We start from the raw sequence: 15,823 nt of genomic DNA, 5'->3' as shown, positions 1-15,823 counted from the left end.
CGCAACGATGGTTGAAAAGAAGGTTATGTTTTCAGTCGTTGTAGGGTTGCATTGGTTACTCTGACACGTTCTTTAAAATATGGTACACAAAATAAATTAGTCCTTCCCTAAGTTCTTGTCGCTAATTAGTTCCTTCAGTTTCAATGGGTTGGCTTGCTTTTCTTGCTCTTCATCTAAGGGAATGGCTTGCATATCTTGCTCTTTGCACCTTCATTGGTTTGTCGAGCCTCTGCCTCGACCTCAAACTCCACCTTAGCCTCCATGCCTACCACTTCTCTCGATAGAAAAATTATTTTCAAGAATAGTAATTTATTGTGCATGAAAGAAAGAAGGAAAGGATGAATAAAAAGAAAGTAAGATGAGGGAAGCTATTAATTAGAATAATGAAGCAATGAAACGGATAAGGATGCATTGGGCATGAAAGGAAAAAGGAAAGGAAGAATGGAAAGAAAGCTATTACCATACATAGCTTATGTAAAGGTAAAGAATGGAGGCAAAATTGCACATCTGACAGAACTACAGAAGCTTGCAAAAGTTGGAACAAAAATCCCAATTGCTATTATTCATCACTAATCATCCAGCATTTCCAGTTTTTCCAAGTTGAACAGTTAACTAAAATTTGTTTACATGAGCCAAGAAAGAATAAGCAACAATAGCCTAGTAAAATTTGTTTACATGAGCAAGACAAGAAAGAATAGCCTCCTATGGCAATAGTCTACTAGCCTAGGAATAGCCAACAACTATCAAGAACACAAAAGAAACTCTTTTTCCTCAGGCAACATCAATATTTTTAAAATTTTTCATATATGATCATCCCAATAACAGTGATCGTTACCATAGTCAAGATATCAAAGACGAAGTCACAAGATTTATGAATTATCTTCACATTTGGAATGTTTTAGATAACTTAACTTGATGGTTCAGATATGGAAATATTACTTACTCTAAGGTTACACTTGGTTTGGGAAGGTGAGTGGTTAAGAAATGCAATAAAACTTGTAAAGAAATTGAAGATATATCTAGGAGAGTATCGAGTTTGTCTTGTATCTTGTTTCAACTGCAGCATTCTTTCACTGGTCACACTCTTCTAAGTCTTGCAACTCAATTTTGATATGGAAGTAATCCTGTTTAAAAAAAAAGTTGTATAAATGGTCAATTGTGTTTGATTGAAGCATGTATTTAACTTCTTGTTTTTACTTTTCTGATGACTCTTCGATTTATCATTTGGTGTGATGCAACCAGAACAAGCGTATCATCTGCAGCCTGTTGAACCTGGTAGATCTAGGAATGCTGCATCAATCTGTCCTGCTGACTTTTCTTTCGGGGATACCACCTGTGGGACAGGTTTAGTGTAAGTTCAATGTTTTTATAGAATGTGAAGTATATTTATTGCTGTTGCATGGGTTTCTCTTTTGAGGAATGCAATGTCAATCTTGGTACTTGATTTCTTGATTTGTATAAGTTGGAGAAATTTTGTTTTCCAAATGAACAAATACAAAAATTGAATCCTCTCATTCATACATAGCATTAAATGAGCAAATCTTGTACAATTTAGAATTCTTTGGATGACACAAGAGAAGAAATGAACAATCCATCAACAAAATTCAAAATGCAGCATATAGATAAGAAACTTAACACAAATTCCTCTTCCTAACCTAACCTTTTTTTTTTTTGGTTTAAAACCCTAGATCTCTTTGCTTACTAGTAAATATTATAAAATAATTCTATCTCTTAGAGTTTAAATTTAATCAAATATTATCCCTCTATAATTGTGGATCTTATTTTTTTGTAAATTTTAGTAGATGTTACCGTTCCACTAGGAAATCTCTAAGTAAATCTAATTCTAGTAGATGTCTATGGCAAGGTTTGGAGCTGCCAACGGGCCAGACCACCCATCAAAGACTGCTAGCCAGCGCAGATAAAGATATCTTTGTTTTAAATTGGGCCTAGCTTGGACTAGTTAAATCCCAGAACTGAATCCAAACAACACTTAACAGTAGAACCCAATAGAAAAGTAACATATCTAGTTCTTTGTCTGTGGTAAAACAAATCAATTTCCAGTTCTGAGCCTCAGGTTAAGTTACTCAAACATTAGGAGACTCATAATTAACTGACAAATACCATTGTGCAAGTGACTATGAGAGAGGCATCTTCAGGTTAAAATGGCATCTACTCAATTGGCTTCCTCTTCCTTCCAAGAACTGAAGCTCTTTGAAGCCTGGGGCCACCCATCCGCCACTTCTTAAAGGCTGCCATTGAAGACTGAGCTGCCTCATACACTACAACATACAATAAAATAACAGCAATATTTATACGTGTACAAGGCATACAAGTACAGAAGAAACAAGTTCAAACAAGAAAATGACTCACAATTGGTCTCTTCTTTTGTTAAAAGTGTCAAGAACTGGGAAGTTGCTGTGTATGCGGCAGTGTATGCCTTGGTCAAAATCTCCTTGTACCTGATCTTAAAGGCAGATAAGAGCAAAACTTCAACGGTTTTATCACCAACCCTGTCCCGTTCAAGTAGACATTAGTGAGAGTCCATTTTACTTTCCATGTGAAAACTGGTTATGCATCCGATGACAATACATGGTTATTAACATGCTAAATATTAGCACAAAGATAATTAACGAAACTATCTGGTAGCAGGTTAAACATCAAGAAGCAAGACTACTAGGCTAACTACCTCAAATGCAGTAAGGTTTACAGTTTCTTAAACACAATCAACAATGAGCATCTAATGTTCACAATTTAGTTTTTGAACCCATTTGAAGCAGTGACTCACAATAACCATCAAGTTGTTCCAAAAAATAGAGATAAGCCACAAAACACAAACTTCTGAACTCAAAATGAGGAGCCAACTTACCTATCATTATTTTAAAGTAATCTATTAAATAACTTCAATTAGAGATCTAAAAAATCAAGAAACTTGATAGGAAACTGAAACAACAATTAAGGTCAGAAAAGCATGTAGAAACTATGGAACCAAAATGATAGCATGAGTACAAAGATTACAGCTATTTAACTATGGTCCAGATCCTCTTTAGTTGGAGAATATGATGAAATGTGGCAATAAAACCAAATGATTGAGTGTGCAAGCAATCTCAGAGAACCTTGATATCCCCAAGCCACATATTTTTTTCACTTGCAAATTTACAGATGACATGTTTATGTGAAATGCCAAATTTGTGCCAAAAAAAGAAACATTCACCAATGCTTTCAAACGCACATAAGCATAGAAGAAAGAAGTAAAATGACTCTTCTGATTTGAATAACTTCTTTTCTTTGGAATAAACCAAACAACATATACAATGAACTAAAAGGCTCAGATGAGAGACTCACAGCGGCACTATCTTGCATCCAAATTCATAGAAAAATGGAGACCGGGATTTAAGATCCACACATGCTGCATCAGCTTGGATTTCCAGCCTTGTTCTGGTATGAAAAAGCACCAGCAGCCACACAAAGGGAAGAAGAAAAACAAATAAATTATGTAGTCTTTAAAACTAGATGCCGAACAACCAAATGCGTAAGTTAATCACCATGCTTCCACTGCAAATAGGACAGTTATGCAAAGAGTAATAACCATTCTGCTCAATAAAGGAACACCCAATTCAAAAACCACACATAGCTTGTGGAAAGGCAAACAATGAAGACAAGATAGCACATCTAACAGAACTACGACAGTGTGCAAAATAGAGCTTTGGAACTAAAATCCCAAATGCTATTATTCATCACTAATCATCCAGCATTTCCAGTTTTTCCAAGTTGAACAGTTAACTAAATTTTGTTTAGGTTTACATGAGCAAGAGATAACGTCAAAACAAATACACAGTACAGATAAACTCGAACACATAGCAAATGAAAAATTCAAAATGAAAAACACAAGTTTAATTCAATTTTGGAAAGGACGTCCCACACATTAAACACAAATTAATTCCCTAATACTATTTCTCAAGAACAAAATTAAAAAGTAAATTACTTTTGGTTAAAACAGGCGGGAACGCTTATTGATACAGCTTGCCTTAAGTATAATTCCTGAGCCAGCCATAAAGGTAGCTCCACCTTTGCGCCTTGTTCAACCTGATAACCAAACAGGAAAAAACCCAAAAAACAAAAAAAAAAGAAAAAACCTTTGAAAATTGGATCAATTCAGCGTCAATTCGAACTAAAAATTCAATGCCTTGAAAAGGAAAATTACAGAGTTTGTTTCAGAGCTCGGATCGATTATCACTCCGTTTGCTGATTTATGAAATACAACTGGAACAAACTTAAAGCAAAAAGAAAAAAGGAAAAATCATCAAAATAAGGAATTCAAGAATGAAAAAGCAAGCAAGATCAAGAGAAAAAAGATATTCACCTCTTCCTCAGTAAGAATATCATCAATGTTATAGTAATTTGCCATTTTTGTTCTTAATTTATCTCTTAGTTTTTCTTTGGATTCTGAAAACCAAAAGAGAAGGAACAACTTGTCATCGTCATTTGGGAGGGAAAATTAAATGGAAAGGCGGGAATGGTAATGGGCTTTTGCAGTCTGGATCTCATGGGCTGCTCATCCAAGCCCGAAAGTTTTCAAAGCCCAATGTGGCCCAATATTAAAAGCCAATTACACACTTTTTGTTGCTCAAATAAAATTATATTTATTTAGAATTTACACACATATAAATTGCATAAATGAAATATTTAAACTATATAATATAATTATATTTATAATCAATTTTTTAAAAGAAAACGATTGAGAAACGTTACCGTTTGAATTCATAATTTCTTTCTATCCCAAATGAAGTTCATAATATAGAGATTATATTAAATCCAAAAGTCATTATTTCGATAATATATTATCAACAAGATTTTATTTTTCTGTCAAAATAGGCAAGAATTTTTCATTTTGGATAAATTTGATTACACTTTCATGGATTCAGCCTTTTTCTTTAGAGATATTCCTATATTATTTTTATTATTTTTACATTAATATTTGTTTAAACTAATAATAAATATATTTAAAATTTTAATTAAAAAACCTCCATAAAAAAATAAATCTGTGGACTACATATACTAAAATTTAAACTCTTTAAGAGATAGAATTAATATTTAGTACTAAGCCTATAAATTAATTGTTTACGGTTATTCTTTGAGAGGTTAAAGGTTCCATATATACTTTCTATTAGCTCTCGACTGTTCTCTTCCACTCTGTGTAAGTTTTATTTTTTTTTGGCTGATGTTCTTGGAGATTATGATTTCTTTATGAATATATATATATATATATATTAATGTTTATTTATGTTCTTTTACAGGTCATAATCATGAATAAAAATTATGAGAATGGTAACCCTGATTGGGCTGTGGAGTACAACGATGAGTGGGAGAATGATGATGGCGATGAGTCGAAGAATGAGCATGATGAGCGCGAGAACAAGGATGACGAAGAGCAGGAAGACCATTACGATGAGTTGGAACATGGTGAGTCAGTGAAGAAGCAGGAGAATAAGAATAGATTTAATATTCTCGTCATAGTTATGTATTTGTTGTTATTCGGTTTAACACTAATTACAACTCGGAAATTCAAATCTTGTGATATTAATCCAAGATCAGAGGGCTGGTCTAAGGATCGAGCAACCTTCTTTTACGATCGTTTGGAAGCTATTAAGACCAGGAGAAATTATGAAAATATTATGTGAACGAGGCTGAGGCTGAGGTTGAGTATTTAGATCAGGAGGGCATATCAGCTCGACTTATAAGAATGTTTTTATTGTTATTAATATAATTTAGAGCTTGAATTTAAATTGAGTTGCTTTGGTGATTCTATTTATTATTTTTATTATTATTTATACATTCAAAATTTTCTCAAACTATCTAATGTTTACTCATGGGCTTTTGCCTGCTGGGTCCCATGGGCTGGCTCACACCAAGCCCCATAGTTTTCAAAAGTCCAAACGGGCCCAATGTAAAAAGCAAATTACACGCTCAATAAAATTATATTTCTATTTATAGCCATATATTTATTTAGTATTTGCACATATATAAATGCATAAATGAAGTATTTAAATTTTATTAATATAATTATATTTATAATCAATTTCTTAAAAATAAAACAATTTTTTTATATAAAATTTTGTCACATATCTGTGATTGGTTCTTATTATATTTATATATTCAAAATTTTTCCAAATTATATCCCTTCACTCATTTTTTTCCTTACATTATCCTCAAATTTTTTATTTTTTTCAATTATTTTTATAAAAAAGGGAAAAATGATTTAGCATTTGCCCTGAAGACTTTGACACGTCATTTCATCTAAAAATGATTGGACCGAGTTATATTGAAATAGACATAACAAATTTCTCTTTTCCTCGTCTTATTTAGAAAAAGTACTATAAAATAAAAATAATTTATAAAGAGGGTAGGAACCGCCATTGACGTGTACAGCCTAGAAGAATAAAGCTAATAAGGAAAGTGCACTTTTTCCCCCCGATATTTATTTTTTTTTGGGAAGATATTTTCTGCCTACTAAAAAAATAAAACTTTTTCCCTTTTTTGCCCCTTTCGATTGGAGTACGGCGTAAGATATTTCTTGTTTGTCGCTATTACCACTCTCACACAATGGTGCGTGTGTTTCATCTGCCAACTCTTTTGGGACCTAAAGATGCTTCTTTTGTCTTTTTCACTTTCCATTTTAAGACAGTTTATTATTATTGTTATTAATTATACATAAAAAATAAGATTTTTGTCATTAAAAAATAAAATAAAATAAATAAAATATTCTAAACTTATTTTTAAAAATATTTACTCCTTTGGCCTTTTTTTTGTTTATTTTTTATATGTTTTGAAACAAAGTTCTCATTTTTTTGAATTTATATATAAATTTATTTTTTATGATTTTTTATATTATATATTAAAACATTGAATATTTGAATGATTAAAGGTATTCAAATTTTTAATAGAAGATAAAAGGAAAAGGTTGATGTTGCTAATAGAATAAAAATTGATTATATATTTATCAACTCAAACAGAAAATAATTTTTATAATTATACTGATTTTATGATGTTTAATATAATAATTTTAAAGAGTATAATTAAGATATTTATTAGAAAATTTCTTATTAAATAACAATTGAATCAGTTTTTTCAAATAAAATATTTAAAATTTAAAAGCTTTTAAAGTCTAAAAGAATTAAATTTACTTTTAAAAAAACATTTTTATTGGTATTTATTTACCCAAAGATATTTAACGCACGTGAGAGACATGGCAGTTTACCTCCTCATCGGTAGAAGTAAAACAATTTGGCACACGCTTTGGTCGCGCGTTAAGTGGAGCTCCCTTCCAAGTTCCACCTCTTCCCATGGTGACCCCGCCTCCTCCAATAATTTATACCCCAAACTCTCCTTCCCCCTCTTTCGCTCTGTGCAGAGACTCAAAACCAAAACCTCAAAAACAAACAAAAATGGCCTGATCACCGTATACTTCTTTCCATGCACATGACCAAACTCAATTCCTCCTATTGAAAGAAGAAAGAAGAATCGAAAGACATGGCCAACAAGCCGACAAGCAACAGGAAGCTGAAACACCACCGGGACCGAGATTCGGAGGAAGTGGAAGGAGACCCTGAAGTTTGGGCAACGTTCGACAAGAGTTTCAAGCAGGTCCAGTCGGTTTTGGACAGGAACCGTGCCTTGATTCAGCAGGTCAACGAGAATCACCAGTCCAAGATTCCTGACAACATGGTGAAAAACGTTGCACTCATCCAAGAACTCAACGGGAACATCTCCAAGGTCGTGTCGCTTTACTCTGATTTGTCTTCCAATTTCTCCACCGTGTTCCACCACAGGAATGATGACCACAAGAATGGTGCTGGTGGTGGCAGGATTGACTAGTAGAAGTGGGAAAGGGCTGAATTTTGATGGAGCAAAACACAAAATGTGTGAACTTTTGTCATGTCCTTAGTTATCATTACTGATTCTATTTTGTTGCTGTGGTTCTTTAGTTATCTTTTCTATAATAAAATAAAAAAAATAATGAAGGGTTTTTAGGTATTTAATGTGTCTTGTTGGTCTATCCAAGAATAATTGCTTGTGTCCTGTTTCATGTTTGTGATTTGTGTTCCAAGAACATTGTTGAGATAATGTCGGGATAAATGTTTTGTTTTGTTATTATGAGTTGGTCTCTAATATTCATGTGATTTTAGTTGATTTTCTGTGGCGGATTTGTAGTTAAGAGGTTTCAAAAATTGATGCTTCAAATAGGAATATTTATCATTTGCAGATATATGTATAACTGAATTTGGTGGTCATGGGAATTTAGACTCTTGTTATATTTAAGTTCACAAGATATCCCTGGTGATGCATAGCGTTATGTGTAGAATCTTGTAAGAAGAGCTTGTATGGTTTGGTTGGAGATGAAGATTCAGTGTCTTGTGAACCCTGGAACAAAGGCTCTGTTTTTCCAGAACATTTTCACAGCAAATATAGGAATCTTAACATGATTCATTAAGGAAGCAAAATGGCATGGCAGGTGAAGCTTTTAGTAATGAAACTTTGACCTCTTTTCGTCATTTGTTGATGTAAAGTTTCTTCTAAATCCTAACAAGCTATCACTCCCCTTGTTTACCATGGCAATGGGGTTGATGGCAGGTGAAGCTTTTAGTAATGAAACTTTGACCTCTTTTCGTCATTTGTTGATGGAAAGTTTCTTCTAAATCCTAACAAGCTATCACTCCCCTTGTTTACCATGGGAATGGGGTTGATTCAATTTTCTCTGTTTCCTTCCACAACACAGAAAGAAGTAATCAGTGGTGAACTACAGTGGTAAGACTGAAGACTTCCGATCCAGTATAAACCTGTGTGCAGTGACCTTATTTTGTTGGCTATGACAATTTATTTGCAGTTCTGGGGAAACCAAATAGGTGACTTCATCACCTTGGCATGCCTTTTCTGGTTGAAGGAAGATAAAGAATCAGCATATTGTTTCTATTAGGAAGAATATTGTAAACAGAGTGATCCCATGGAAATTCAACCGATTACAGTAAAGCACAAAAGTAAAGATATGAAGGAAATATCTTCAAATCAAAATAGGGTTCTGGGAATCTTAAGTTTTTACATTTGCTTGAAAACAACGTGTGTTATTATATAGGCATCTCACCACTGTCTACAATGACAACTTTACTTTTCGGCACCCCACTCTGTCTTCCTTCGCCTTCAATCTTGTAGACAACGTCCATTCCAGCAAGCACCTTGCCAAATACAACATGACGTCCATCCAACCTTTCAAGGGAATCAATGGCATGTGTTGTGAGTTCAAGAAAATCTCAAAAGATGCCTTAGAAATGCAGGTTTAATGAAAGGCAATGCTCAATGTGAACTGCCCTTTATGCAAATTTATGAATCTGCAGCCACAATGTGGAACTGCGAAAAGCTCATGCGTAAAATGGAAACAGGATTGACACAAACAACACTCACAAGATAAGAAAACTGATGTTCCTCATTTCCACATCTTTCACAAGGAAGAAAAATAGACAAAAAGTCACACAATGCTATAAACTTAAATACATGGTATGAAGCCAAATAAAATACCAGCTGGTTGTTACGGTTGTAATGAAGAATTGTGATCCATTGGTGTCTGGCCCAGCATTGGCCATTGAAAGCAGTCCTATTCAACAATGAAGAAAATTTTGAAATGTAAAAGAACATATTTACTACAGGCCTCCTTGCCATTTTGCAGCATTCAAGTACAATGTAAGACCAATTACTAATACCTCTTTCAGAAAGAAAGCAATGAAGGAAATTTATAAGGTACACAAGGATCAGAACTTACCAGGTCCATCATGCTTTAGTTTGAAATTCTCATCAGCAAATTTTTCACCATAGATTGACTCTCCACCACGTCCATCGCCGCGAGTAAAATCACCACCCTGGATCATAAAGCTGGGAATAATTCTATGAAAGGTGCTCCCTTTGTAATGGAGACGCTTCCCACTGTTTCCAGTTCCTTTCTCCCCTGTGACACAAGGGTTAGGGATGAATATAAGTGGGCAGTTATAAGTAGTAAGTTTCTCCTAGATGACTAGGCAGAGCAAAGAATACTTAAGCAAAGATCAACCTTTTAATTAATTAAGGCAATCATGTTCGTTCACAAACTAAACTTTCGAATCCCACATGTTACATATGTCTTGATTTTATAATCCCATGCATCTAGGTTCCATATGGCATTGCCAAAGACTGCCAGGATCAGACAGACATTTTTGCATTAACGTTACAGTGCTGAATTATGCAAAGATATGTTGCTTTTATGATCAAATATCCACAACTGATGAAAAGATCGTCCCTTCATTACACCATACTTTACTAAACCACAGGTATTCTATCAAGACATTATTCTGACTGCTTCGTATTTGTGAGAATTAAGTCATGTTACTTGGAGAACATACTTTATGAAATTGTAGTAGCAGCACATACAAAGCCATAAAGTTATAACATATTAAGGGAGCAAAAGTTACTTGGCTACCCGTGCAAAGGGCTCGGAAGTTCTCTGCAAAAAGAAAAAAAAACAAATTATGATTAGTAAGTGCATTATCTTTTCAGGAAAAAGAAAATCAAAGGACTTCAAAGGTTCTTGAGCAATGTACCTGCAGTTTTGGGAACAGTTTTCCCAAATAGGCCCATGACTATTCGACCTGAAAGAAAAGAACCATGAACATATGATAATTCTGTGAGAGTATCTATTGGACCTTCTAAGCAATAACAGTGAAAAAGCATAATGCGAACATTTTCTTACTAGTTGAAAAGGTGTAGAATAAAAAGAAGGAAAAACGACAGCAAAAGGAAATAGAAAGCAAATTTGAATAAACATTAATCATAGCACGCATGCAAAGGAATATAATTAGTTAACCATTTCCATATAAAATTTCAACTAACTTGTCCTAATCTGCTTTGACAAAGATTTAACTCAACCCATACTGCAGCAAAGGAAAATCTTTATGTTGTTAGATGAATGCTTTGTTTCATCAACTAATCCTCCTATCATTCTAACTGACGATTGCATGTTTCATTTCAAGAATCCAAATTTATAATTCAACAATAAAGAGTCTACTGCAGAAAGACTAATGCAGCAATAAAGCCTAAAAGCCTACTAATACATAAAAAGAGATGGTGGGACAATTAATTAAGGAATAAAAATGGAAACTTTGCAATAAGCACTAGAAATATTCAGCTATTTAACCCTAATCCCATTTTTACAGAAAACAAAAACAAAAGCATACCAGCAGATTTTCCATCGATCTGGACGTCAAAGTAAACTTTATGTGTGACTTCTTCTGAATCATCATCAACTACCTGAAAATACATTATAAAAAAGACCAAATTCAATTCAAATAAATATAGCCAATAAATTGATAAAGATAAAAAAACCAAATTACATGAATGAATTAGCAAACCTGATTGAGCTTGGGTTCTGAAATTCCACTATCGCTTAACCGATTCTGAAAAAACCAGCAAAATAAAGGGGAAAGAAATCATTTTTGCTCTTTCTTTCTTTGAGAAGAAATAAAGAGGAGGCAAAAGGGTACCTGAATCAAAGCTAAGGTTCCAAAAAGAACTAGAATCCACAATACAGCTGCCGCAACCACTCTTGTTTTGGTCGCCATCTCTGCTTCTGTTTCTCAGCAGCTTCAATGGGGGGAAAAGATTGGGGCTTTTTGACTTGTGCAGTTAGTAGATTCTTCTAGCAGGGAATCTTGGATTTCATTCCTCGGGAAGTTCAGTTGAAAACTGGCTGTTGGGTAACTTGGCTTGTCATGTTATGTTTCTTCGTCTGAAAGAAAACCATAAAAATATGGTAGTTGGTACTATATTTTTATTAAGTACTATGAATAATATATCTAATAATAAATTAATTTATATAGTAGCAGTAAAATCAAATTTTTGCAAAGAAAAAGTTTTTTTTGATAATTATTCATCTTTGTATTGACTTAATTTACTTTTTGAAAAATTTTGAGGATGTATATCTCGTATAGATTTGATATATGTAAGATTTTATTCTTTGTATAAACATCGAAGTTTGATTAAAAAAATTATTTAAAAAAATTATTATAAAAATAGATTTTTTTAGAGCAAAGACTATGCTATAGCCTACAACAAATACAAGGGATATACCAAGTTGTAGCACCAAAGTAAAAGAAAGGAAAAAAAATTGTGGTCCAAATCAACAGCATCAAGCTAAAATTACAGCCAAGAGCAATCTAAGCAGACAATCTTTCATTCAAGCCCCAACTTGTGGCAAAGGAGCTTGTTTACAGGTTTATTATTTGGTACATTTGAGAATGAGAGGCAAATCAAGCAGTGAAAACAGTAAAAACAGTTGGGGTCTTGCTCTTGCAATGCCAAGGATCATACAGCTTCAAAAAATTTGCTCTTCTAGCCCAAGAAAACTCTTGCCTTCCTCTCTTCATCTCCCTCTCCACCTTGAAGCTTTATCTGTGATGTCTTGCTGCATTCTTCAGGGTCATGTTTTCACGTTTTGGCAAATCCAAGGATGATCTAAACAAAGATAACAAAAGAAAAGATACTATGAAATTTTGGGCTTCATCAGTTCACTTTAAAGCAGCAAAGCATACTAACTTTAAGCTGAATGCCAGGTCCTCAATTTGCCAAGCAGCTAAGTTAATTCAAATTATTTGTTTATATTGAGCTGCAGAATCTATAGAAAGTTCACACTTACTTAACACTGCTCCAGCGGTCAAGCGTTCTGAAGGTCGAAGGCATAACGTTTTTCGGATTAAGTCCTTTGCACTGTCTGATATTTTAGGCCATGGCTCTGATTCAAAGTCAATATGCCCTTTCAATGTTGCATCAAATTGTGCTTGAGTTGTTTCTGAAAGGTTAAGCAGAATGAATTTCCAGCATTTGGAAGACATTTTAGAATAGAAAGAAAAAGCTTTGTTTTTTTGCCATGACTTTCATGCTTTTTAACAGTAAATTTTTTGGGAGTGATTGTTGCAGCATAGCATATCATGGTTCATAAGCAAATACCTGCCCAGAATGGTGGCACACCACTTAGCAGTATGTAGAGTATAACCCCTACAGACCATACATCTGCTTCTGGTCCATAATAGTTGTTTAGTACCTCAGGAGCCACATAATATGGACTCCCGACCCTGTCAGTAAACACTTGGCCTAAAGTAGCAAAGCAGCACCAATCCACAGACAATGTTAAAAGAACTTGATTCACTTGCTACTAATTCATTGTTAAATTAAGAATATATGTATGTTCCTGACCTGGTTCAAAGAAGATAGAGTATCCAAAATCAATGGCTTTGAGAGAGAAATCATCATCTCTGTTTACCAACATGAAATTTTCTGGCTTTAGATCTCTATGCATAACCCCAAGTGTATGGCAGGCCTCAATCACCCCAACAATTATCTTTACCAATTTAGCTGCCTCTCTTTCACTGTAACATTGGCTTCTCTTTTTTATTCGGTCAAACAAGTCACCTCCAGAACAAAGCTCCATTACAATATGCACATATAAAGGATCCTCATAGGCACCTTTGATCTCCACAATGTTTTTCTGACCTGCCAAATGCTGCATTATCTGGACCTCTCTTCTAACATTCTCCGCAGCGTCCTTGGAAATCAAATTTGCTTTCAGTATAGATTTACATGCATATTTAATCCCAGTTGCAATCTCAGTACAAACAAAAGTAGCCCCGGATTGTCCTTGTCCTAGCTTCTGCCCGAACATGTAAAGGTCATGAATATTAGGAGTTTTATGGCCTAAAATATGATGAGCCTGCAGGCTGTCAATGTTGTAACTTATCCTGACAGGGTTCTTGTTGAGCTTGGAACTGGAAAGTTTCTCCTTTGTCATATCGTAGCCCTGACGAAATTCTGACCTGAAAGATCCAATGCATGTGTTTCCCATGAAACTGATGACAGAATCAAGTTGATGCTGCAACATGGGCAGAACTACTGGCCTTGGATTAGCTCTCTGCCTTCAATGTGAAGGTTGATGATAATTAATGGGCAAGATATTTATAGTATTACCTTCACTTGCTTAAATATCACAACATGCAAAGCAGATGAAGTGGGAAACTTAATGTAGTACAGTTCCAAGTACTGCGAAAAAGGAAAAAAAAGGTAGTACAGGTCAATGTTCTTGAAGTTAATTATCAGAACCCGATACTTTTGCTGTTGGCAGCACTTCCTCTTCTCGGCAAATTTTGTAGGTTTTTGGAAAACTTTCCTTCTACTGATGGGGAAATCCTGGGTTCTGATGTTGCTTTTATCTGGTTGTTTTCTTTGTAAAGAAGTTAAGGAGTTCATTGGAAGGACTTAACAAAGTCTGTAGTTGTCGATGATAACAGTGCTCTTCTTTTAGTTCTAATTATTCTTTGTCATCTTGGGAGTTTCACAAACAAATGCGGATGTTCCTAAGATTAGAAAGTAATGTTTCTTGTCTTTCCAAGGATCTTAGAGGTTTCAAAAACTTCTTTTTTACGAGGCTGCATTGACTCTCAATTGACTTTAAATGTTGAAGGGGACTAATCAACTCTCTCTGTTCCAATAACTGATTCATCAACTAGCCGAATGAACTCCGGTGTTTGCATCATCTTACAAGACAAAGATATGCTTTCATCTGCATTTTTCGATTGTTATCTGATATCTGTCCTTGCATTTTCATTGCTGATACTTGGCAAGTTGGGGTGTTTCATAGTTTCAGTCCCGGTGTAGCTTCATAGCAGGAAACTTTTCTTGATCAGGAAGTAGAGCTGAATCCAGTTCCTCATCCAGGAATCCATTATGGCAAATCCAAGGATGACCTAAAACAAATCAAAAACCAAAAATCTTGAGAATGAAAGTTGCAGAAGTTTCAAAAAAGAATAACACAATCATTGATTAACATCAGCTATGAAAATCAGAGATAGAAATGGCATACTTAGCACTTCCTTAGCAGTCAAGCGTTCTGAGGGTTGAGAGCATAACATCTTCCGCACTAGGTCTTTTGCACTGTCAGATCTTTGGGGCCATGGCTCTGATTCAAAATCCAATACTTGTCCTTCCAGCACCATATCTAACATTTCCTTTTCTGTTTCTGAAGTCCATAAAGAAAACAAAAAAAGAAAGAATTTAATGCATCCTAGTAGTCAACAAAGAAAAAACTTATTACTGTTCTTGCTGTGGTATGATCTTAACAGAATAACAGCAGCAGCAAATCATTGCCACTGTACCTGCTTCAAACGGTAGCATACCACCACTCAGCAATACGAACAGTATAACCCCTGCAGACCATATATCGGCTTCTGGGCCGTAATTCTCATTAAGAAGTATCTCTGGAGCTGCATAATACAGGCTTCCTGCACTATCATTGAAAACTTGACCTATGACAGAAAACCACAAAATATCAGCCTATTATCTGTGAATATCAATTAACGAGGCAATTGCTTGTCATGCAAGCAACGATGTCAACCCTATACTCACAACAACACATAATTATGCATCGAATTTTTGAAAGTTTGCTTTTTACATGAAAAATCATTATCTCGTGTCACCAAAAGACTACTTCAAAGTCTTTTGACTTTCAAATAAAGATTTATACTGTCAAAATTAATAAACAGATAGCTACTTGTCAACTATATATCAAGAACATGAGAAAGCTGTAACATGTTTCATAACATTATGATGTTAATATGCTTTAGATACATTGGTTCTAGACCTAAATATATATATATATATGTACACATACATACATACTGCAATATCCATGGTTGCAGCTACTTAAACTATCCCTAATTTATTCAAAAAGTTGCAAGCCTAAGTTTTTCACTCCCTAACT

At 34.4% G+C, this 15,823-nt stretch overlaps 5 protein-coding genes across 6 annotated transcripts in view; 1 reads left to right on the top strand and 4 right to left on the bottom strand.

Annotated features, from left to right (window-relative positions):
- Positions 1-1,952: 1,952 nt before the first annotated feature.
- Positions 1,953-4,467, bottom strand: LOC110425407 (DNA replication complex GINS protein PSF3-like). Its single transcript, XM_021440315.2, has 6 exons — positions 4,361-4,467; positions 4,202-4,270; positions 3,983-4,083; positions 3,343-3,435; positions 2,371-2,510; positions 1,953-2,279 (listed from the first exon to the last, which is right to left on the bottom strand). The coding sequence occupies exons 1-6, from the start codon at positions 4,403-4,405 to the stop codon at positions 2,170-2,172; spliced, it is 558 nt and encodes a 185-aa protein (XP_021295990.1). The 5' UTR covers positions 4,406-4,467; the 3' UTR covers positions 1,953-2,169.
- A 2,892-nt stretch (positions 4,468-7,359) lies between these two features.
- ELF4 (EARLY FLOWERING-like protein (DUF1313)) lies at positions 7,360-8,151 on the top strand. Its single transcript, XM_021440081.2, has one exon. It carries the CDS (start codon positions 7,528-7,530, stop codon positions 7,870-7,872), a length of 345 nt encoding a protein of 114 aa, XP_021295756.1. The 5' UTR covers positions 7,360-7,527; the 3' UTR covers positions 7,873-8,151.
- A 792-nt stretch (positions 8,152-8,943) lies between these two features.
- Positions 8,944-11,825, bottom strand: LOC110425032 (peptidyl-prolyl cis-trans isomerase CYP20-1-like). 2 transcript variants are annotated; one of them, XM_021439797.2, is made up of 8 exons: positions 11,559-11,825; positions 11,427-11,471; positions 11,253-11,325; positions 10,620-10,667; positions 10,499-10,522; positions 9,809-9,991; positions 9,568-9,643; positions 8,944-9,258 (listed from the first exon to the last, which is right to left on the bottom strand). In XM_021439797.2, exons 1-8 carry the CDS (start codon positions 11,634-11,636, stop codon positions 9,120-9,122), a joined length of 666 nt encoding a protein of 221 aa, XP_021295472.1. In that variant the 5' UTR covers positions 11,637-11,825; the 3' UTR covers positions 8,944-9,119. The 2 variants fall into 2 exon arrangements, with proteins under 2 accessions (XP_021295472.1, XP_021295474.1); XM_021439799.2 differs by lacking the exon at positions 9,568-9,643.
- A 668-nt stretch (positions 11,826-12,493) lies between these two features.
- On the bottom strand, positions 12,494-13,912 carry LOC110425369 (calcium-dependent protein kinase 5-like). Its single transcript, XM_021440268.2, has 4 exons — positions 13,267-13,912; positions 13,021-13,164; positions 12,710-12,862; positions 12,494-12,528 (listed from the first exon to the last, which is right to left on the bottom strand). The coding sequence occupies exons 1-4, from the start codon at positions 13,910-13,912 to the stop codon at positions 12,494-12,496; spliced, it is 978 nt and encodes a 325-aa protein (XP_021295943.2).
- A 794-nt stretch (positions 13,913-14,706) lies between these two features.
- The window catches only part of LOC110425383 (calcium-dependent protein kinase 6-like), a 1,780-nt gene continuing 663 nt past the window's right edge, over positions 14,707-15,823 (bottom strand). The window contains exons 2-4 of the mRNA XM_021440286.1: positions 15,219-15,376; positions 14,927-15,082; positions 14,707-14,810 (exon numbers count right to left, since the gene is read on the bottom strand). Coding sequence (XP_021295961.1) covers positions 14,707-14,810; positions 14,927-15,082; positions 15,219-15,376 — 418 coding nt within the window. The remainder of the gene's footprint in view (positions 14,811-14,926; positions 15,083-15,218; positions 15,377-15,823) is intronic.

This window comes from Theobroma umbraticum, unplaced genomic scaffold, assembly GCF_002168275.2.
Source record: "Theobroma umbraticum cultivar Fairchild unplaced genomic scaffold, ASM216827v3 scaffold_81.0, whole genome shotgun sequence".
NCBI lineage: Eukaryota > Viridiplantae > Streptophyta > Magnoliopsida > Malvales > Malvaceae > Theobroma > Theobroma umbraticum.
The sequence above is the reverse complement of the archived record's forward strand: the minus strand, read 5'-3'. Positions and strand labels throughout refer to the sequence as shown.

Coding starts and splice junctions, on each gene's coding strand:
- ELF4 (XM_021440081.2), top strand. CDS start 7,528: ATGGCCAACAAGCCGACAAGCAACAGGAAGCTGAAACACCACCGGGAC.
- LOC110425407 (XM_021440315.2), bottom strand. CDS start 4,405: ATGGCAAATTACTATAACATTGATGATATTCTTACTGAGGAAGAG. Junction 4,084..4,201: donor CGAGCTCTGAAACAAACTCT/GTAATTTTCCTT, acceptor TTTGGTTATCAG/GTTGAACAAGGCGCAAAGGT. Junction 2,511..3,342: donor GGATGCAAGATAGTGCCGCT/GTGAGTCTCTCA, acceptor TGAACGGGACAG/GGTTGGTGATAAAACCGTTG.
- LOC110425032 (XM_021439797.2), bottom strand. CDS start 11,636: ATGGCGACCAAAACAAGAGTGGTTGCGGCAGCTGTATTGTGGATTCTA. Junction 11,326..11,426: donor CAGAACCCAAGCTCAATCAG/GTTTGCTAATTC, acceptor ATGTATTTTCAG/GTAGTTGATGATGATTCAGA. Junction 9,644..9,808: donor ACTAAAGCATGATGGACCTG/GTAAGTTCTGAT, acceptor ATTGTTGAATAG/GACTGCTTTCAATGGCCAAT.
- LOC110425369 (XM_021440268.2), bottom strand. CDS start 13,912: ATGGGAAACACATGCATTGGATCTTTCAGGTCAGAATTTCGTCAGGGC. Junction 13,165..13,266: donor CTCTATCTTCTTTGAACCAG/GTCAGGAACATA, acceptor TTGCTACTTTAG/GCCAAGTGTTTACTGACAGG. Junction 12,863..13,020: donor TGTGCCACCATTCTGGGCAG/GTATTTGCTTAT, acceptor TTAACCTTTCAG/AAACAACTCAAGCACAATTT.